Source organism: Aspergillus oryzae, chromosome 3 (genome assembly GCF_000184455.2).
Source record: "Aspergillus oryzae RIB40 DNA, chromosome 3".
Lineage (NCBI taxonomy): Eukaryota > Fungi > Ascomycota > Eurotiomycetes > Eurotiales > Aspergillaceae > Aspergillus > Aspergillus oryzae.
In genome coordinates this window covers 3,001,648-3,022,484 of record NC_036437.1, presented here as the reverse complement: position 1 = coordinate 3,022,484, position 20,837 = coordinate 3,001,648, and the positions used below count along the sequence as shown (strand labels likewise).

The 20,837-nt window shown below is 49.4% G+C and overlaps 8 protein-coding genes across 8 annotated transcripts; 6 read left to right on the top strand and 2 right to left on the bottom strand.

The window, feature by feature from the left end:
- Positions 1 to 2,998: 2,998 nt before the first annotated feature.
- Positions 2,999 to 4,882, top strand: AO090026000775 (sugar porter family MFS transporter; the record flags this gene model as incomplete). Its single annotated transcript, XM_001822129.3, has 5 exons — positions 2,999 to 3,181; positions 3,252 to 3,988; positions 4,073 to 4,124; positions 4,179 to 4,538; positions 4,598 to 4,882. The coding sequence occupies 5 exons, from the start codon at positions 2,999 to 3,001 to the stop codon at positions 4,880 to 4,882; spliced, it is 1,617 nt and encodes a 538-aa protein (XP_001822181.1).
- Positions 4,883 to 6,953: 2,071 nt separating this feature from the next.
- AO090026000776 (uncharacterized protein) lies at positions 6,954 to 7,464 on the top strand (the record flags this gene model as incomplete). The annotated part of the gene is made up of 2 exons (XM_003189880.2): positions 6,954 to 7,203; positions 7,274 to 7,464. 2 exons carry the CDS (start codon positions 6,954 to 6,956, stop codon positions 7,462 to 7,464), a joined length of 441 nt encoding a protein of 146 aa, XP_003189928.2.
- A 257-nt stretch (positions 7,465 to 7,721) lies between these two features.
- Positions 7,722 to 8,363, top strand: AO090026000777 (uncharacterized protein; the record flags this gene model as incomplete). Its single annotated transcript, XM_023235915.1, has 2 exons — positions 7,722 to 8,128; positions 8,216 to 8,363. The coding sequence occupies 2 exons, from the start codon at positions 7,722 to 7,724 to the stop codon at positions 8,361 to 8,363; spliced, it is 555 nt and encodes a 184-aa protein (XP_023091168.1).
- A 680-nt stretch (positions 8,364 to 9,043) lies between these two features.
- Positions 9,044 to 12,052, bottom strand: AO090026000778 (uncharacterized protein; the record flags this gene model as incomplete). The annotated part of the gene is made up of 3 exons (XM_023235914.1): positions 9,044 to 10,051; positions 10,105 to 10,494; positions 11,927 to 12,052. 3 exons carry the CDS (start codon positions 12,050 to 12,052, stop codon positions 9,044 to 9,046), a joined length of 1,524 nt encoding a protein of 507 aa, XP_023091169.1.
- Positions 12,053 to 12,938: 886 nt separating this feature from the next.
- AO090026000779 (putative phenol monooxygenase) lies at positions 12,939 to 14,072 on the bottom strand (the record flags this gene model as incomplete). Its single annotated transcript, XM_001822133.3, has 1 exon — positions 12,939 to 14,072. One exon carries the CDS (start codon positions 14,070 to 14,072, stop codon positions 12,939 to 12,941), a length of 1,134 nt encoding a protein of 377 aa, XP_001822185.3.
- A 1,887-nt stretch (positions 14,073 to 15,959) lies between these two features.
- AO090026000780 (flavin-containing monooxygenase) lies at positions 15,960 to 17,805 on the top strand (the record flags this gene model as incomplete). The annotated part of the gene is made up of 6 exons (XM_023235913.1): positions 15,960 to 16,221; positions 16,293 to 16,486; positions 16,544 to 16,708; positions 16,767 to 16,932; positions 16,985 to 17,053; positions 17,108 to 17,805. 6 exons carry the CDS (start codon positions 15,960 to 15,962, stop codon positions 17,803 to 17,805), a joined length of 1,554 nt encoding a protein of 517 aa, XP_023091170.1.
- A 1,140-nt stretch (positions 17,806 to 18,945) lies between these two features.
- On the top strand, positions 18,946 to 19,689 carry AO090026000781 (uncharacterized protein; the record flags this gene model as incomplete). Its single annotated transcript, XM_001822136.3, has 3 exons — positions 18,946 to 19,036; positions 19,352 to 19,451; positions 19,563 to 19,689. The coding sequence occupies 3 exons, from the start codon at positions 18,946 to 18,948 to the stop codon at positions 19,687 to 19,689; spliced, it is 318 nt and encodes a 105-aa protein (XP_001822188.3).
- A 344-nt stretch (positions 19,690 to 20,033) lies between these two features.
- AO090026000782 (uncharacterized protein) lies at positions 20,034 to 20,741 on the top strand (the record flags this gene model as incomplete). The annotated part of the gene is made up of 1 exon (XM_023235912.1): positions 20,034 to 20,741. The coding sequence occupies one exon, from the start codon at positions 20,034 to 20,036 to the stop codon at positions 20,739 to 20,741; it is 708 nt and encodes a 235-aa protein (XP_023091171.1).
- Between the last annotated feature and the right edge of the window lie 96 nt (positions 20,742 to 20,837).

Here is a 20,837-nt window from a genome sequence, read left to right as displayed (position 1 = left end):
CCTGAAGTGCAGAAGTCCTGAGGATTGACATTGTCCACTAGCAAGTCAGCTGATGTAGACTCTTCATATGATAGATTTTGTAGAGAATTTAAATCTGCATGGACAAATTATTCAGTCGAATAGTTAATTTTTCTACTTCCTTCTAGCTCAAATATGTAGCGGAACATCGGTTAAAGATTAAAACGATACCAACTGGCAGTTGAATGCAGATGCTGTTCTATCTTGGACAGTGTGACTGTGGATCACTGGACCAACCTATTCCCTTTACGGCATGGTAAACTAAACCTCACCCCCGGATATCAAGGCTGATTTCTTTCCTGTACATGTACCCCGCACTGTCCCTGATACAAAGGGCAATGTTACATTTGATTGCTTCAATATCAGAAAATAGATAGGTCATTGCAGATATCATCCCCAGGTTTAAGCTTTGTGTTAGAGAATCTTTCCACCGAGCCCTGGATCGCCATGGCTGGGCCTGTACTGAATCATAATCTCGTAACCAGGTCGGTTACGACTGCAGACACGACCTGTCAACTATGCTTGACTCGCAGATCCATGTTCACAGAGGGAACAAGTCGAGGCAAGAAGGAAAATCAACGTTAGCCCCTGTTCAACACAAACAAAGCCTCTCGGAGTGAGCTAGCGGCAATTGTGCGACAGAAGCAATGCATCGAATAAAGACAATAAGAGACTAGTAACCAAGGCCGAATATATGTTGACTCCACAGCCGTTTTCGAATGCGTACCAAGTGGCCGGTACGAACTCGATGGTCGAGCATGTCCTACGAGCGGAGATTATCTCAAGACAAAAAGGAATAGACGCGGACGCACCGACGAATGGTAGAGGGTTATGTCCCCCCTACATTTCCGGGGCCGGGACGAAAAACTGCACCACGAGATCCCGGACACTGCATGTCATGGAAAGTCTAATAAACGAAGAGATGACACTACTTCGTTCTGGTCGACAGGATGCAGAAACGGTTGACGGCAGCAAATCGCCTTCCTTCCAGAGTCCGGGATCGAAGAATACTTTCCGTTCACTAACGCAAAGGACTCACCGGTTTGCAGCCACGGCCCGACACTGGGAATCCCCGCATGGTGACCACGTTTGGGAAAAGGATGATGCCCAAGACGCCGAGGCTTAGGTATATCCACCGCTCTCGTTACAACCACCAGACCAGGTTTCAACGTCGGCTGCCTCCGTCATGATGATTGGTGGCGGCTCCGACTAGCGGAATAGCCTAAATATCGGTTAGAGACGAGACCATGGTTGTGTTGTTTTTAGTAGAAGTGTATGACAAGAACGAGAAAGACTATTGAGAAAACTGCAGGGTTGACTAAGCGCTTTCCGGCTTAGCGGGAAACTGAGGCCAGAGAAATTTTAGGCGGCCTGCTACATGCCAAGACCCTTGGCAGTTTGCGACATGTCAGAGCAAACATTTCATTTCCCTTTCAAATGGTACCTGCGAAAAAAAAAAACAGAAAGAGAGAGGAAGGAGAGGCAAAGGTTGGAATGGCAACTCCAAGAATCCTCTGGATAGTTGGCGAAGGAGTGTCTGGAGCTGAAAGTCTTCAGGTCCCATGACTTTTCCAAGCCCTCGGTCCATTGTCTCACAAAGTGATGGTCAACAACGGGTGGACGCCACAACCCCTCTTAGTCTCTTTCACGCCGCGGCAATTCTTGGCCGGTCCTGTGTCTTGTCCACGACTTACTTCACTGCAACCGTAGCTGCAAGTAAAGTTGTAGTGGCGTCGGGCTCACCTCATTCTCTCGGATGGAGGAGCCGAATAATCAAGCATCTCTTGGACGCTGGGGTTACATTCGGTTGCGGGCTCATTTGCCTCGAGTCGGACAAGGTTTCAGTTGTTTCTTTGTCTGTGGATGAGTTGTTTCCAGAACATCATCAATCCTGAGTCTATTCTGGCGATGTTCCTCAGGGGGGTGAAATGAGAAAATCTCTTTGCCGCCGATCCTCCAGATGGATGCCGACAGGTTTCCCCAGGACAACATTGTCCAGTCAGCTAGTCTAATGAGATATCCACCCCCATATCCCTCACGAGAGCACTCTTCCTATCCGGGTTAGTCAACGGGCTTGAACCCCAGGTTGTCTACACACGTGGTAGGCTGAAATTTCCGACCCCCGTCCGTGGCCAACCAATGAATGAGGACACCAACCAGGAACGGTCATAGGGCCGGACATCTCCTTCAATGACTGGAGCCATCCAAAGCCGACTGACTCTTCGGTAATGAGACCCGACCTTCTGTTTGGTCAGATTCCAAGTTGTTTCTGCCAAATCCAGCGACATAGCCGACGGATTTAACTCAGACTTTTAGGACGCATGGGCCGATGTCAGCTTCAAGGATCTGGACCTTGTCTTTTTGTCCCGCTACTAAGATTCTAACCCACTCTGGGGTTGGACAACAGACTTCTATACCAACGTAGCAGTACTGCAATGCACGAGCCCATAGTCCTTCCAATGTCACCTAAATCGGTCTGACCCTTCCCCTGATTGGCTCCCACCGCAGTCATTTTCTTAAGGATCTAAGATTAGCCAACCTCAATCCGGTAAGGTTGTAAACATGGTGTTTCCCTCTTGCCCTCTTCTGCGGCAAAACCTGGTAAGCTCCATGGCCCATGGAACATCGTCCCATCGCGTCGGAAAAAGACAAGGGGAAAAAAAAATCAAATCAAACAAAAAATGCAAGTGAGGTTGAAAATTTCTGGGGCCGAGTGAGACACAGTCTTTCCCCGTGGGTGAATTTCCCCGGGTCCGGCTTTATGCCGATTTGCAACTTTTGTAACACCGCCAGAGTTATAAAAGCACATCCATTCCCCTGCTTCGCTTCGGTTCATTTCTCCCGTTCGCCGTGTTCTCATTCACCCTCCTGTTCTTCCTTGTCGATCGCTGGACAGAGCATCTCTTTTCTCCTTTTCTCTTTCCCACACCCGTATATACCTACGAGCCCTGTGCTAGGTTGACGCAGCAGCTCTATCACCATGGGTGACGCTGTAGCTCCAAACGCCCTCGCCGATACCACGCGAGTGGAGGCACCCGTCACCTTCAAGACGTATATGATGTGTGCCTTTGCAGCCTTTGGTGGTATCTTCTTCGGTTATGATTCCGGTTATATCAACGGTGTCATGGGCATGAGTTATTTCATCCAAGAATTTGAAGGCTTGGTCAGTCTTGTTTCCCTCACCTAGTAATCCTTGAGGCTCGGACAAGTAGCTAATCCCGATCTAACTATAGGATCCTGCCACCACCGACTCGGATCATTTCGTTGTCTCATCGTGGAAGAAATCCTTGATCACATCCATCTTGTCGGCAGGTACATTCTTCGGTGCTTTGATTGCTGGTGATCTTGCGGACTGGTTTGGACGTCGCATCACCATCGTCTCCGGTTGTGCTATCTTCATCGTTGGTGTCGTTTTGCAGACCGCATCAACCACCGTAGCTCTTCTCGTAGTGGGACGTTTGATTGCGGGATTCGGTGTCGGTTTTGTGTCGGCCATCATTATCCTGTACATGTCAGAGATTGCTCCTCGCAAGGTCCGCGGTGCCATTGTGTCGGGTTACCAGTTCTGTATCACCATTGGTCTGATGCTGGCTTCTTGTGTCGACTATGCCACTCAGAATCGCACTGACTCCGGTTCCTATCGCATTCCAATTGGCATTCAGATTGCTTGGGCCCTCATCCTCGGTGGGGGGTTGCTCATGCTACCTGAATCGCCCCGTTATTTCGTCAGAAAGGGCCAGCTCGACAAGGCGTCCCATGTCCTCGCTCGTGTCCGTGGCCAGCCCGAGGATTCGGAGTATATCAAGCAGGAGCTAGCAGAGATCGTTGCCAACAACGAATACGAGATGCAAGCGATGCCCCAGGGTGGCTACTTCACCACCTGGCTGAACTGCTTCCGTGGAAGTCTGTTCCACCCCAACAGCAACCTCCGCCGTACCGTCCTAGGTACTTCTCTTCAGATGATGCAGCAGTAAGTTGATCCCATCCAACACGGTCCGGAGCGTCCTGTGATGTCTGGCCTACCGCAGTACAAATCTAACAAGCTCCCTTCTAGATGGACCGGTGTCAACTTCGTGTTCTACTTCGGTACCACGTTCTTCACCTCCGTATGTGTCACCGAGCCACAGTAAAAGAGGCTTATGTTTGCTGACTGGAGACAGCTCGGAACAATTTCGAATCCCTTCCTGATTAGCATGATCACCACCATCGTCAATGTTTGCTCGACTCCCGTCTCATTCTACACCATGGAGAAGGTTGGACGTCGTCCCCTGCTGTTGTGGGGTGCTCTGGGCATGGTTATCTGCCAGTTTATTGTCGCCATTACCGGTACCGTCGTCGGTGACAAGGGCGGCAACAACGCTGCGGTCAGCGCGGAGATCTCTTTCATCTGCATTTACATCTTCTTCTTCGCCAGCACCTGGGGTCCTGGCGCCTGGGTTGTCATCGGCGAGATCTTCCCTCTGCCCATTCGTTCGCGCGGTGTGGCTCTGTCCACTGCGTCTAACTGGCTTTGGAACTGCGTAAGTAACAGGCTCGTGTGTGTAGCATAAGTGATGGGTTTCACTAACAATCGCGATAGATCATCGCCGTCATCACTCCATACATGGTTGACCAGGACAAGGGCGATCTCAAGTCCAAGGTGTTCTTCATCTGGGGATCCCTCTGCGCCTGCGCCTTCCTCTACACCTACTTCCTCATCCCCGAGACCAAGGGACTCACCCTCGAGCAGGTCGACAAGATGATGGAGGAGACCACGCCACGGACCTCTGCCAAGTGGAAGCCTCACACCACCTTCGCCGCCGACATGGGACTCACCGAGAAGGACATCACCGACAAAGTCCACGTCGCCCACCGGGAAGTCTAATCCACCCGTATGGGCACGGTCGGCGGGGACTCGTTTGGGGTTCGGGAGGGTGTTCTGCAAATTACTTTTCCTTTCTTTTCTTTAATTGACTGGTTATCAGCTATGAAACTCATACCCATGATTGTTACGCGTCATGTCGTTTTAATGCCGAGGCAGAACTGAGAAGATGACAGAGAGAGTTGTACCATTAATCGATACTCACTTCTTCGACTACATTGCGTGCTTTTGATTCATTGTATGTTGTAGACGGCAGCATTCGGCGCTTGGGAATGAAGGTTTAGAGAGAAATTCGTTTATCTTCCCTGGAGATTCCGTCTACTGGGCCCCACTATGACTACTGTAGGTACTAGTAGGAGTAACTTTCAACCGGCAAATCTGGATGGATCCACGGGTGGGTTTTTGCGACGCAGGGGGCTCCAGTACATTCCGATACCGTATATATTACCGGAACGGTTGATTGATCGAGAGGTTATCAATCACTTGCGAAACAAGTACTTACGTATGTCGAGTTGACACCGGTGAACAGTCTAGAACTAGTATATTTCTTTGGTAATTATACCCTCTATCTTAAATAGGTATTTGACGGAGTTGTGGGTATCATAATTGCGTGGTAAGGGGCGTTCTGTATATAGCGGTAGAGTTTCGATCAGATATGCGATACCTCGGGAGTGAAAACCTTAGTTAAGTAATAAATCTTGTCTCGGCCTTATCAGAAAATTCCATAATGCTCAGTCAAGAATGGGAAGACGTCGTCTACGAGGCTGGGTATACCTCTGTAAAGTGCCTCGGTATCGACTCTAAGTTCATATGCCTAAATTGTATACAGAATACGGAGTACATTCTTGTGATTTTCGTTTGATTTTCCTTGTTTTCCCTTACCCCGTTGTATATCCACCTATGTCCAGATACAATACCAGAATATAGCTGCCTATTTTCAATGTAGAGGACCTCTGGAGTCTGAACATCCGTACTCCGTAGATGATCCATCTAGATTAAAGAAGAACTAGTCCACGAATCAATATCCTGCCAAGATATCCAGGACTTGCCAAGCGATCGATCGACAAGAATCCGGAGTAAGAGTTTTCCGTCTCTGAGCTCCGATTAGTCATCCATCCATGGGGTTGACTTGAATCGTGATTCGCCATTTCATTCCTCTTCCATAAATCACATTCCGGATATGGTAATCAATCTGATGCTTATTTGGCATTTTCAAAGTCAATTTGCACTATTAAGGCGACATAGTCAACATAATCTCCTGTTAGAGATCGACATACGCGTCGGCAGTCGAAAGGTACCAATTACCGTTTCCGCCGATGCGGAAGAGCTCCGCTGTGCCAAGACATCTTGTGCCTGATGCTAAAGATGCACGCACACAGACCAGACTCCTCTTGTGGCACAGCAAGTGAGTATACGCAATACATAAAAAAAATTAAGGATCGACTGGCTTCGCTACCATGCCCGAGGTATACCCACCAATCAACCTAGGGCCATTAATCACTCCAGCAGTGCCAAGCCACCGAGTGTTTGTGTTGAGTGAGCTTGATCCACGGATATTTTAGCATGCACACGATGCATAACATTGGGATTACGCCATGGCGGAGTCTTTCTTATGCCTTGTAACTACTCTATTCTCCCCACTCGCCACGTCCGTGCCCGTTTTAGTCGGGTCATCTATCGTTGCTGAACAATGGGCGAGGACCTTGCCTCGTCAGCCAACGTCGATCATACCCCATTTCTGTCTGGGCTGAAGATGCCCTAAAACAAGCTATGTCGGTTCGACGGTAGTCTATTGCATTCAACCGGCACTAGCACGGTATTTTCGGGATGCTCTCCTGCCCGGGCTGGGGTTGCTGAACAATGCTCCTCGCCCCATTCGACGGTCTAGACAGGGTGCACTATAGGAATTGCGTCAGCTAGTAGCCGCGGCGCTCCTTGTGTTTGATATGGATTCTACCAAGGTGAACGGGGTATAAAGCCAGCATTGCGCTCGAGAGTTTCTGGAGGATCATCAAACAATTCTCTACTCTCATTCTCTTCACCACCACTTGTGTAATTATACCAATCCTTAATCATGGTTCAACTCGCTTCCACCCTCGTCGCTGGTCTGGCTGGTCTTGCCAGCGTCGTCTCTGCCCACCCGGGTCACGACGTCAAGGCTGAGGCTGCCGAGCGCGCCGCTTTCCTGAAGAACGCTCCTCTCCGCTCTCGCAGCCTGGACCAGTGCGCTACGAAGCTGCGTGCCCGCGGCCAGGAGCAGCGCAACATCGCCCGTCGTGAACATGCCGTCAAGAACCTGCGCCGCAGCATGGGCCTGGAGTCCCGTATGCCCTACCCTACCCACTTCCTTCCAACTTCCATGCATGACACCACATACTGACTGTTCTGGATCAGGCTCCCACTTCCTCAAGGCCAGGGACCTCGACACCGCCCTCAACACCACCCACCACTCCACCCAGAATGTCAACCTCGAAACCGACCCCAACGTCCTCTTCGCCTCCGAGGCCACCTGTATCCTCGCTCCGGACGTCACCCAGGGACCCTACTGTACGTTGCCATCTACATCCTCGGTCAACCCTATCTAACATAAGCAGACGTCTCCGGCGAGCTGATCCGCAACGACATCAAGGAGGACCAGGAGGGTGTCCCCCTCTACCTGGACATCCAGCTCATCGACACCAACACCTGCGAGCCCGTTCCCCAGGTCTACCTTGACTTCTGGCACTGCAACGCCACCGTAAGCACTCTCTAGCTACCACTACTCCAAGAAAGCCCCACCACTGACAAAGAAAAACAAAGGGTGTCTACTCGGGTGTCGTCGCCAACGGAAACGGCAACAGCGATGACGAGACCAACCTCGACTCGACCTTCCTCCGCGGTCTCCAAAAGACCAACAAGGACGGTATCGTCCAGTTCCAGACTATCTTCCCCGGCCACTATACCGGCCGTGCTACCCACATCCACGGTAAGTCTTTCCCCACTTCTACTATCATATAAGCAAGATACTGATGAAAAGGGGGAAATAGTGCTCACCCACCCGGCCAACGAAACCTCCGTGCTGCCCAACGGAACCATCACCGGCCTGTACGACTCCAAGACCTCCCACGTGGGCCAGATCTTCTTCGACCAGGACCTCATCTCCGTCGTCGAAGAAACCTCCCCTTACTCCACCAACACCCAGGAACTGACCACCAACGCTGTGGACTCCATCCTCGCCGAGGAGGCCGAAAACATCGACCCCTTCGTTGAGTACGTTTTCCTCGGTGACGATGTCTCTGAGGGTATCTTTGGTTGGATCTCTGTTGGTATTGATGCCACTGAGGATACCTCTGTTAGCGCTGCTGCGTTCTACACCGAGGAGGGTGGTGTTGAGAACGAGAACTCTGGCATGGGTATGGGCGGTGCTGCTCCCCCCAGTGGCTCTGGAGTTCCTTCCGGTGCTGCGCCTTCCGGTGCTGCGCCTTCCGCTAGCGCCTCTGCTTAGAGGGGATTTGTAAGATATGAGCGATTGGCTCGTTTGGTTCAATCGCTATGATATTTTTCTCTTCTATGTTCTGGATATTTCGGCCTTTTCTGGATCGAGATATTTAGTATTTGCTTCTCTAGTATAATTTTGACACAATCAATATGATACTTCTCGTCAATTAGGTTTCTGCCTTTCTAATAACCGTCATGTTATTTTCATCCCGGACAATCCGCAATACATGATATAATCTATAGTCATTTGCACTTGGAATCGCAGGGCTAGACCTCTTCTGGAGTCCTGGGGAGTGCCCAGAATACCGTCGTGCGGCGAGTAAAGGTGGTTGGGAACATCTGTTAATGTCGCTTGTAGTACGAAATAGGGGGAAACAAATGTATGAAAGCGATCACTTGATAATAGTGCTGGATATTGTGAGCAGCGCCAATAATACATTTCCAGGGGTTAAGCTTGAGACAATTGACGGGCTTGTATAGAAGCAGACTTGTAAATATTAAGTCACATGGGCACCAGGTGCTTTAGTCAAACCAAGCAAACCGGATTATATCTAGGTAGGGAGCTTTTCCGGTTGGATATGAGCTAATATCAGACTCCTCAGAGATAAGCGAAGAATTTTAAATACTAATAATAATATTTTAAATGCGTGTCGTATATATTATGCATTACTTACATAAATACTAAGATTAACCCGCAGCATAGGTACTCATCTTCCTCATTCTCTCCCCGTACTTCCACAAGAAAATCGGTGCTGGGATACCAATGACGATCGATATGAAAGCCAACAAACTATTCCCCCACCCATAATGCAACGCCTGATACATATACGGCGCGAAAAGTGGAAACCCAAATCCTGCAATAGAACGTAAGAACGAACCAGCAGCCATCGCACTAGCCGCGAACCGCGTGTAGGCATCCACGATATAGGTCTGGATACACTGCATGGCAACTATGTTTCCCATAGCCAGGAGCATGGCACCGATATTCGGGGCAATCCAGTGGCAGTGGGTTTGTGCGGTCCAGCCGTAGATGAAAAGGCCGACAGGGTTGAGGATAGCGGCAATAGCTAGTAGCGGGGTGCGGAATTCTGGCCTTCCTGTACCACTGTTGCGGGCTTTGAGACGGCGATAGACGAGGTCATTGAGTCGTGCACAGATCTGGGAGCCCAGGCAATACCCTATGCCAAGGGATATGTAATTCAGACCCCCAATGCCTGTGGACTCATTGTAATATTCCGGGCTGGTCCATAGAGCCGGGAATGTCGATGACATCAAATATAAGATACCATATACGTAGGCCATGTATATCGCAAGTGCTTGGACGATGGGCTGTGTTGCGAGAAGGCGGAACGGACGAACAAGCGCTGTGCTAAGAACCTCAGGTAAAGTCTTATTCTGTCGCTCAGCTTCGGTCTCGTAGGAGGTGTCTCCTGTGTCTCTGCGGAGCTTTTTCGCTCGTGTCCTGAGGATCTTAGGGGCATATGTCTCGCGCAAGAAGAAAAGACCCATGACTTGGATGACCCCATCAGCAATGGACGTGGCGTAGAATACCCATCTCCATGTCGTCCTTTCAGCGATGAAGCCACCGGCAATCGGACCAACAGCTGGGCCAAGCAGAGGTGCTAAGCTATAGATAGCAATACTTTTACCGCGTTCCTCCGGTAGAAAGCAATCTGAGAGGACACCACCGCCTATCTAAACGTTGTTAGGTCGTGAATTCATGCATACGCATGATCTGAAGCACTCACCGCTAAAGGAGCACTGCCACCTAGTCCAGCCAAAAAGCGAAAGACAATCATCTGTGCCGCGGTTCGGGATACACCACAGGCGATGTTGAATATAAGGAAAAATAGATTCGCAAGCTGTAAGACAATGACTCTGCCGTAGATCTCCGATAGCGGCCCAAGGAATAGCGGGCCAAATGCATAAGCCAGGACGAAAACGGACAGCATGAGTTGGGAAGTCACTTCATCTTCAATATGAAAGTCGGTTTTCATGGTTTGTAATGCGGGTGCCACCATAGATGACATCACCGGGGAGATGAACGTAAAACAGGACACAATCAAAACAGCTCCCCATTTCTTCTTCGTTGGCCAATTTTTGGGGTTGTCAGGGTCGTCAGGGCCAGTCCATGTAACCTACATTGTCAGTATCTGACTATAATGATAGGATGAGCTCGTAGAGACTCACTAGTTTGGAGTCCCGCTGTGGACTGTTCGACTTCTCTAGGCTAGATGTAGGCTGAGCACCCTTTTCCAAGTCAACCCCCCGCTCATTTGGATCCGTCACAGATTCAAGACCAAGCTCGATTCCATTCTTTTCGTTTTGAGATTTCACGTCCTCGGGGACCGCTGCACCATGCTCAGTTGTATTACTACTGTGGAGTACAGATTGATTATCAGGTATGGTTCTTGAGCTGGATCTCCCCGTCGAGCGTGCAGTACCTGGACGGCGCGGTTCTGTATTTGATACATGCGACTCAGAGTTGAGAGTAGAGGATGTCGAAGACCGTGATCTGGTAGGTTCAGTACCTAGCGCCCTATGACTACCAGCCATAGCCAGTATTGTATCCAGGACAGCCAGCTGGAAGTTTTTGATTCACAATAAAATAAAACGGAAGAACTGAAACACGAGACGGGAACCACACGATATATCATTTTGACCCCCCTGCCAGTCAACCACCAATAGGAGCATCTAACGAAGCGTTGTACAGCATAACCCTAGGATAATCCATCATAGTGACGGATTTTGCAGCGTAAACGCCGACAGTGGAGCGTCTCTGTTAGATTTTGCAATTCTGAGAGTCATGATTGGGCTAGGAGGAAAGCTTGACACTGAACATTTATGGAATGCTTCTGGACGGCACCCCGACTCCCGACGACAATTGTGGAGCAGCGCGGCTTGGCCCGTCCATTGCAGTTGAGGAGAGTCCAAGTTATCCAACTTCTTTTATCTAGAATCGGATCTTCGGCATCTTGATGGCACGTGACGTGTCGGTGGCCTGCGTTGAGCCAATCATGTTCACTCCGAATCCCGACTCCCGATATCCAGGAAGCCCTGGTTTCAACAAGTTTTGAACAGTATGGGTTCCCTTTTAAAATCCTGTCATGCCGGGGAGGTAAGCGAATCAGCTCATTATCATCATCTGCAAGTTCATGGGTCTGGTGACGATCTCCGTGACTCATCACGCATTGAACACGACAGTCTCAAAGGCCCAGAGCATGGTCTCCTTGAACTGACCGCCGTTAGTTGACAGTTGGATGGACCCTGTTCCATAAAACCTCAGTTAAGATGAAGGTGCGGGTCTGTCTTAGGCTGAGCTGTCATGCCTTGCCGTTCTTAGCGACTTCCTGCAGGTTCCAAGTTTTCTTATCTTGTCAATTAGTCACCGCCACGTAGACATACTGATCAAACACAGGATAGGCAGGGAAGGCAGTTATTAGCGGTGGACTGTTCTGTTCTCATCCAAATTGTCTCTATTCTAGTCGCAATGGTAAGCTTGTAGTACATCGCACTCCATATCTAGATCTTTCTCAAGCATCCTGCTAAATATCTCTCAATCCGGCTTACATCGTCTAACGCTGCAATCGTTCCGACATATCCATCAGGCCGAATCACGGCCAAGGCTCCCTGGGCTGGGTCCACGCCGTAGACCGCATAAATGTCATCAGTTTCATAGCCGCTGTGAAAGCGCATCTCGGAGTGCTGCTTAAGCTCCTGAGGCACATCGCGCCATGTGAAGGTCTTGTCAAGACGAGGGTGAACAACCACCTGCTCAAGAGTGGAGGCTGGGAAGTGTGGGAGAACAGAGGTTCCCAGGGTAGTCAATGACTTAGCAGAGGTTCCCTGGGGATCTAGCAAGTCTGATGAGGTAAGGCAAAGAATACGAAACCGTCCGGTTGAGAGGAAATCTGCGCGCATGGTTAGACTTCTTGATCATACTTGGTTGATGGCTAAGCAAGCCAAATTTGAATTTTTGTAAGCTGTTAACGTACCATCTTGCAGATGGCGCCGGTTCCCATCGGCATGTCTTTTAAGCCGTACATCCAATAGTCTTCTTCCTGGACGTAGAATTCCAGAGAGGTAGTCTGTGCCAGTGACCGGACTCTTGATACCTTGTCCTAGCTTCTTCTCCACTGTCAAGTTTTCTGGGTATTCGATGCCACAGCCACTGGTAAAACCATTTCCAGTGCTGAAGACCTCAAGGAATTGGTCGTGGGTTAGACCTTCCACGCCATCCTCTCCAGACCCTATCTTGCCTGAGAACATGGACGAAAACGCACGGTCGAATTCAATGAGTTCCTGCGCAATGGTGTGGCGTTCGACATGATACGTGTCCAAAAGTGAATCAGGTTTTCCAGGGTATGCAGAATCTGGGGTGAGGCCATTGATGGAATGGGCTAGTTTCCACGCCAAGTTGTATGAGTCCATCATGGAAACGTTCATTCCTTGTCCAGCCTGTGTGAAAGCATATTAGCAATGTAAATAGATAAAGCATAACTATTGTCACGTACCTTAGGACTGTGAGTATGGCACGCTATCAATTTGAAAATAAATTTGTCAGCCAGGAGGACTTCAAAGATCATGGGTATCCTTGTGCCTTACCGTCCCCTACAATGAACACCCGGTTAACTCCCTTGGAGTCCTTGACTGTAAAGTTATCCGATACGCGCTGGCCGATCTGGTACGCGGCCCACCAGTCTACGGCCCCATTCTCTTTCGGTCGAATATAGAATGGCTTGAACGCATCCTCTGCATATTGGAAAATGCTTTCTAACGTAACCTTGCTTCTCCGAGCCCGAGCATCAGCCTTTGGAGTGGTGGTCCCATTGACAGGAACCTGGTCCTGGTCCGGCATAGCTTCCTCCGGCACCTGGACATAAAGACGAGTCAAATAGTCACCAGTAGCAATGCGCTCACGCGGGATGACCATCACTGAGCCCGCTGGTGAATGAATGGCACACCGTCTCCTGATGTCCGGGAAATCCGTATCCACGACCAAATCAACCACACCCCAGATGTGGTCTAATGACTCACCCACCAGTTGCAACCCCATGCAACGGCGAACCATTGAATGCGCTCCATCAGCACCAACCAGGTGCTTCGCGCGCACGGTTCTGCGCTGTCCATCCGTTTCTAGATCAGCAATAACAGGGAATTCAGGATCTCCAGCTTCATCGATCCTGGCATCAAGAAGTTTAGTATTACGCTGGACACCACGCTTCGAATACCGCAGTAGATCCGTCTCTAGGATCCGTTCAATTCGACCTTGGTGAATAGTTACTTCATGCTGGTACCGCGCCGGAACAGCGACGTCGGGGACTATCGATGTTCTTTCGATTATCTCTTCTTTGTTCGCGGAAGGGTTCCAGAATGCAACCTCTTCCATGTGGCATCCGTCATTAAGAATCTCGTCTGCGACTCCGAGGGACTTCAACACTTCCAGCGTGCGAGGTTGTAGACCGTCGGCTTGGCCTGATTTGAGAGTTCCGGGCTTCGCATCAACACAGAGCAACGAGTCGTCGCTGAGTCCGTATCGTGCCAGGAGCAAGTTCAGCATGAGTCCTGCTGGACCAGCGCCAACAATGACCACTTCATATTTTTCTGCTTGGTCGTCACGAGTGAATGGTGACGAGAGGCGGGGCAATGGAGGGGCAAACGAGGGAAGCACACGCAGTTCTCGCGACGCCGCAGAGTATTCGGTGAATACAGGCATGAGGGAGGATCAATTGGGACGTTCGTTTGATTCGAATTGTGACCGGTTAAGGAATTGATGGATGTATGAAAACGAGCGCAGAGACTCGAAATATATCCATTTATCTCAGGCTGGAATGGTGGTAGAAATATAGTGTAAAGGTCTCGAGATAGCCCAAATGGGAAATCTTCCCCAATGCCCGTTCGTGAGTGGGGCTTAGGATGCGTGGGATGCGTTGCTTTCGATTATTGAGAAGTGCAGTCAACCCCAGCCTCATGATTGGCTTTGGCCCCAGACTTTCCCCAGTTTTCGGCGGGGACATTACTGCTGACTGTTGATTACTTGAACATCACCAATTCCCCTGATCGTCATTTCGTGTGTAGTCAAGGATTCTTGGAGCATAGTGTAATCATAGCATAATGGAATCTCTAATTCCACTACAGCACCATTGCCTTGCCGCAGGAAACATTAGACCAAAGAAAAGGATGCGTGGGTGTACATTAGCCGCATACCAGGCGAGGGACGCTACCTACTGGGAGGTTAGGGGCACGAGAAGCCCGTGACAATATAATACGGTAAGTTGGTATGACAGTACAATACGCAGAAATGCCGTGTCGAAACGCTACCAGGGTTATCTGCCGGGGGTTCTCCGATGCCAATAAAGTTTAAACTCCTAATGAGATTGGACAAGGATTTCTTCTCCAATGAGAGAGGCATGTCCGTACGCGCCGTAATTCCGCATCTTCAATGGATGGAGTCTGGATTTACAGACATTCCTATTCCCTACACCCCACACAGTTTCACTTCGATTCAGTGCCGTACGGATTTACGGATTAATGCAAGCACATACAATGCGCAATCCCAACAATAGCATCATCATCATTACGCTGTCCAAACGAAGTGACCCATCATTCGATCGACTAACTGCATCGGCTCCTTCGGTTCAATATTTTAACGATCATAATGCCTTCTCGGGGAGGAGAGCGCATCAAGCTTCCACCCCCGCAATTTACTCTTTCCCACGGGGGATTCCCGAGACCGGGGGGTGGAGTATCCACTGGTTTTCTTTTACTGTACCTCGGGTTGCGGAGATGGAACAGAATTTTGTTTGCTGAGGGACTCATTGCGCGAAGGCAAATGTATTGATTCTGTGTAGTACCAGTTTTAGTTGTTGTCACACTAATTCGTGGTTGATCGTATATGAAACATACTACAAGACGTGATGAGCTGGCAGTATCTATAACAAACCGTCTTAAGGGCTACTAGACATGGTACCTAGCTCCGAGCCCTAAGAACTACTTGCTACGGAAAGTTCGCTACGACCATGCAGCTTTCCTTGTTTCTAGGTGCACACGCCGTAGTCTTAGTTGGGTAAGGCATGTTCCTATCGACCTATTTGACGTGTCAGCTGCTGACAACGCGCATATGGCAGAAAGAATACACTTGTGGCTTAATTGAACTGGCAGCATTTTAATTTACCGGACCACACTAGTAGCCGAGGGTACGGTAGGAATCTCTTTCAGTATCTCGGAAAATAGACCCTTATGAAGAATCGCCATTTGTTATCCTCCCCGAGCCAGGCCTGCTCGGGGGGAAACTGAGGATACGGGGAGGAGATCGGCAGTCGAGCTCCATTTGTGGGGTATCTCAGGCAGTTTATGGGTGTAGGAGAGGCATTTGGGTTCTCTGAGTGGTTGTAAGTAAGGCAGTGGATGCTGACCCGAATCGTCTATAAAAACCGGTCAAAAGGCACATGCGGCATTCCTGACCTGCATTCTAAATAAGTGTTCGCAAGACTAGAAGCCACTCTCGAGCCTGCTCACACTGTTCTTCTGCACTGACAAATTTGACATATATCTCTTCCTCGTTTTACTGTCTTCACTTACCACTTGAGCGGGGACGTCAACTATGTTACGTCTACTGGCTCAAGCTGCTGGCGTTGAGACTACTCAGAAAAAGCCGCAGTCAGCTAACAGATGCTTCGTTGAACCGCGCTCGGTTGACGAAAGTCGTGCTCTAAGGGTAGTCATAATTGGATCAGGCATTTCCGGGATCATCTCTTCCATTCGATTCAGACAACGTATTCCCAACATGGACCTCTGTGTCTATGAGAAAAATCCGGACATCGGAGGGACCTGGTATGAAAACAGATACCCGGGCTGTGCATGCGGTGCGTCTAACCTCCTATCTGGCCCTATGTTGTGCTATTAGTTATTCCTTTCTAACAGATATCGTTGGCAGATATCCCCGCCCACACCTATCAAGCTACGTTTGAACCAAATAAGGAGTGGTCGGCCTTCTATGCTTCATCCCCAGAGATCCATCGATACTGGAAACGGGTGGCACACAAGTATGACTGCATGAAGTATGTCAAGCTCCAGCATGAAGTCAGAGGGGCCGTGTGGGATGAGCAAAAAAGCAAGTGGCAGTTGCAGGTATATATGAATCATCGTCTTAATCCCAAATGACGGTAACTTACTATTCTTATAAAGATTAAAGACCTCAACGGCGGCTCAACATTCTCAGACCAGTGCGATGTGCTTATCTCAGCCACCGGGGCTCTAAACAATTGGAAGTGGCCCAACATCCCTGGCCTTCATGACTTCAAAGGAAAGCTTTTGCACAGTGCTGCTTGGGACGAGAGCTATGACTATAGCGTGAGATAAAATTCGTTTAAGCATCGCTTCGAGCCATAACTAACACACTCATATATAGGGTAAGAAAGTCGCGGTAATTGGGAACGGCTCTAGTGGGATTCAGATTGTCCCTGCAATGTTACCAAAAGTCGCACATCTTGACCATTATATAAGAGGCCGGACATGGATCGCGCCTACGTTTGCTCGTGAGGAGATCGATAAACGGAACGTCGAAATAGAGAACTGTATGTATTTTCCTTCCCGCTAGTCTTGTGGCTTGCTAACGGTTTCCGGTAGTCTCCTTCACTCCGGAAGAAATCGAGACATTCAAGAAGGACCATAAAGCATACCAACAATTTCGCAAAGGTAAGATTACAGCATGTCATATCCGCCGAGAATTTTTTGTAACTTAAGACTCAGAGATTGAACTCGAACTGCAATCCGTCCATGGCACCACTATTCTAGGTACACCGGAGCAAGTTGAAGCCAGGGATGTGTTTCTGGAGAACATGAAGCGGCGACTATCAAGAAAACCGGAGCTTTTAAGTGGCTTGGTGCCATCTTTCCCGCCTGCCTGCCGCCGCTTGACACCCGGACCTGGCTACCTAGAAGCCTTGACCGACGACAATGTGAGCATCATCAGCAGCACTATTGTCCAAGTGGATGCCGATGGGATCATCACAGCCGACGGAACACATCATCCCACGGATGTTATTGTTTGTGCCACCGGGTTCGACACTACATTTGCACCGCGATTCCCCATTACGGGACGTGGGGGCATATCCCTGGCAGACCGCTGGCAGAAGACTCCAGAGACATATCTCTCGATGATGGTTGATGGTTTCCCCAACTACTTTATCAGTCTGGGGCCCAACTCAGCACTCGGCGAAGGCAACCTCTTGCTCCTCATTGAGAAGGCAATAGATTATTTCACGTTTTGTGTCCAAAAAATGCAACGAGACAATATTCGGGCAATAGCGGTAAAGAAAGAGGCGGTCGATCGGTTCACGCGATATTGCGATCAATACTTCGCCCAAACAGTTTTCGGACAGAAGTGTCGCAGCTGGTACAAAGGGGGAGCCGAGGATGGTAGGGTGACAGCTCTGTGGCCTGGTTAGTATGCCTTGATATGCATAAGATGCTTAACAAGAGGAAAACATCCAGTGTACTAGTCCACGTACTAACCAGGTATAGGATCTTCACTTCATTCGTTGAAAGTATTCGCACAACCTCGATGGGAAGAATTCACGTATGAGTATGTGAATGATAACCCCATCGGCTGGCTCGGGGATGGATGGACAGACAATGAGAAGAACAAAACAATCCACGTCAACTACTTAGATGACGATCAGATTGATTTCCCGACACAATTATTGAATGCTGCCTCAGTAGAAGTGGGGGCGTGAGGGACGCATGTCAACGACGCCGATCAGTGACGAAGGATCCAGCCCCTCTTCAGATGCCGATCCTGATATGGATTATCTGGGGCGGTGAATACGATGTCTTTTTGTAATGCATTAGATTTCACGCATTAAAGCCTGTTGTTCTTGTTTTGCTGCTCTTCAGGGGTACTATCTCGAAGTGGTCGTAGGCATTGTTTCATACCTAGTGTCTAAAACTCAATAGTTTGTCCCGTGGCCACCTGCCATCAGCCCATGCCCTTATAGTATAGACTTGGTATAGATAGCTAAGTATAGCAGGTGCCATAATGGACTCGGTATAGGTACCCAGAAATGGTATAAACCGGATACGCTTGGCGAAGATCAATGTGGATCCCTTCCTTAGAAAGCCGGCAGTGGGATTGACGAAACGCTTCCCGTTCACGGCTTTTCAGGAGCCGTCGGTAAGGTATTGAAAATGCGAAGGCTGATGGTAACGACAATACCGAAGTGGACCAATGGGAGGACAAAGCTGAGCACCGGTGTATTACGTAGTCGAACAGGCGCAGCGTCTGTTTCAGGTAAGTCATGGTAAGAATTCAATGGAATAAGAATCTCGCCTTTTTCCCATGATTTAGAAATCCCAATTCTGATAATGGAGACCATGGTTCCCTCAACAGCTAGTCTTTTGGATCGTCTTCTTCTTCCTCGTCATTCAGTGAAATCATCTCATTGCCCCCATCTGAATTAATTCCCCACTGGATTTCCACTTCATCCGCCTTCTCCCCCCGAAGGTCCCATCGCATTCTCTTCCTCTATCAACCCCCTCTCCGTTTTACCCCAGGATTTCTTCTCCCCGATGAACGCCAAATCTTCGCCATGAAATCCTCTGGAAGCAAGCACTTCTGCTGTACTATCTGCCAGCGAGGTTTCACCCGCATTGACCATCTCAAGCGCCACCATCTGCGCCGTATGTTCTTCTTTGCGCCTTTTGTCTTTGCCCCGGTCTCGGCGACGCTGTGGCCGCGGATGGACCTCCCCCGATCATAACTAACTGGTGAATTAATTTAACTTGCAGATTCCGGAGTAAAGCCATACTCATGCGTGTTTTGCAATGAATCATTCGCTCGATGGTTTGTAATCACTCTCTTATCTTTATTACTTTTTTTTTCTCCCTCTCTTCTTTCTTTTTGTTTTCATGTTATTTTCCCTTCTAGAGCGGATCCCCTTTTAGCTCCCAATCGGTCGCAAGTTGCAACACTCAATTGATCACATTCTCATACAGTGACAATCTACGGGACCACTACGCGGACTGCGCCCAACGAGGAGACCGAAAGATTCCCGAAACTGGACAAAGAGGCAGAAGGCGTCATGCGTGCCAATCGGTAAGTCCATCCCAATTGTGCCTTACCCACCCACAAGACCTAGTTCCTAACGGCCTGTCGCAAATAGTGTACGTCGATGAAACTGCGATGCGATGGCTTACGGCCTTGCAGTTCTTGTCAGAAAAGAAATCTCCATTGTGATAACGAGCGCAACCAAGTGAAAGAGCCTGAGCTGGGAGGTATTAGCGCCACTTACACACCTCTCGGTTTTCTGGACTGCCTGCTCATGGCTGTATAGGCTCGGCATCTTCCAAGAACGACGACCAAGAACCGTCGTCAGATCGGGGATCTATCAAATTCCTCCTCAATGGAGGCACGGACACTTTCACGGAGCACTGGAACCTTCCTCCCAGCAATGACCGACCCCGTACGCTCAACGATTATCAGAACTCAAAGAGCTTTGAGGAAGCCGACAGCTCCATCCTAGAATACTCCACAAAGGAAAATTACCTGGAATACACACCAACATACGTTGAACCAGACCCGTCAGCTCTTTCTTTCTTCCACGATACATTTCTCGACTTCTTTAATGGCCCGTTCGGAGATCCCCATAGGGCGTCAAATGACCCGTATACAAGCGGGATGGCGTATCAGTCCATGGCGCCCTCCACGCAAAGTTCCGATCTTAGATTGACTGGACAGCAGCCCGCTTACGAACATGAAGCTCCGTTTGCAAATGCCATGATACAGGCGATTTTGACGAAAGTTTGGTCCCTTCGCCTCGACGCTAAGACGCAGGAAGAGATCTCGGAAAAGCTGAACTTCTTACTGACACCGACCCGCATGCGGAAGTATATGGCATTGTACTTCAAGTACTGGCAGCCCAATTGTCCAATGATCCATGTTCCAACATTTGATCCAAGAACCGTGTCGCTGTCGCTTCTCACGTCGGTTTGCTTCATGGGTGCCAAGTATACTGAGGATAAGAGAGAACTAGACGCCGCGCAACGACTAGTCGACTTTGCGGAATTGTTTGTCTTCTCCAACGGAATTCTATCGGGCGAAAATGAGATCAGTTCGACATATTATGGGGTTCAAAATGTTGACGACGATCCTAGTTGCTGGGTTCAATTCCAGAATTTACAGGCTGCGTTCCTCATGGTGATATGTCAGTACTGGTCAGGAAGCCGTACGTCACGGAACCGAGCAATGGAGAATCGGTTTAGCGAAGTCATCAAGGTAGGGTTGGTGCAAATCAGCGGTCTTGTTCGTCCGGGCTTACTAGGGACAGGTTGCGCGCAGAATGGGTCTACCCACATTTCAGCATGGGCCCGAGGAGCGTCTCCATGAGTATTTATGGATTCAGAGGGAGTGTCGTATACGGTACGCCGGGCTACCATCCTTTGAACTCAAGATGCCACTAACCACTTGACAGCGCCATCAACT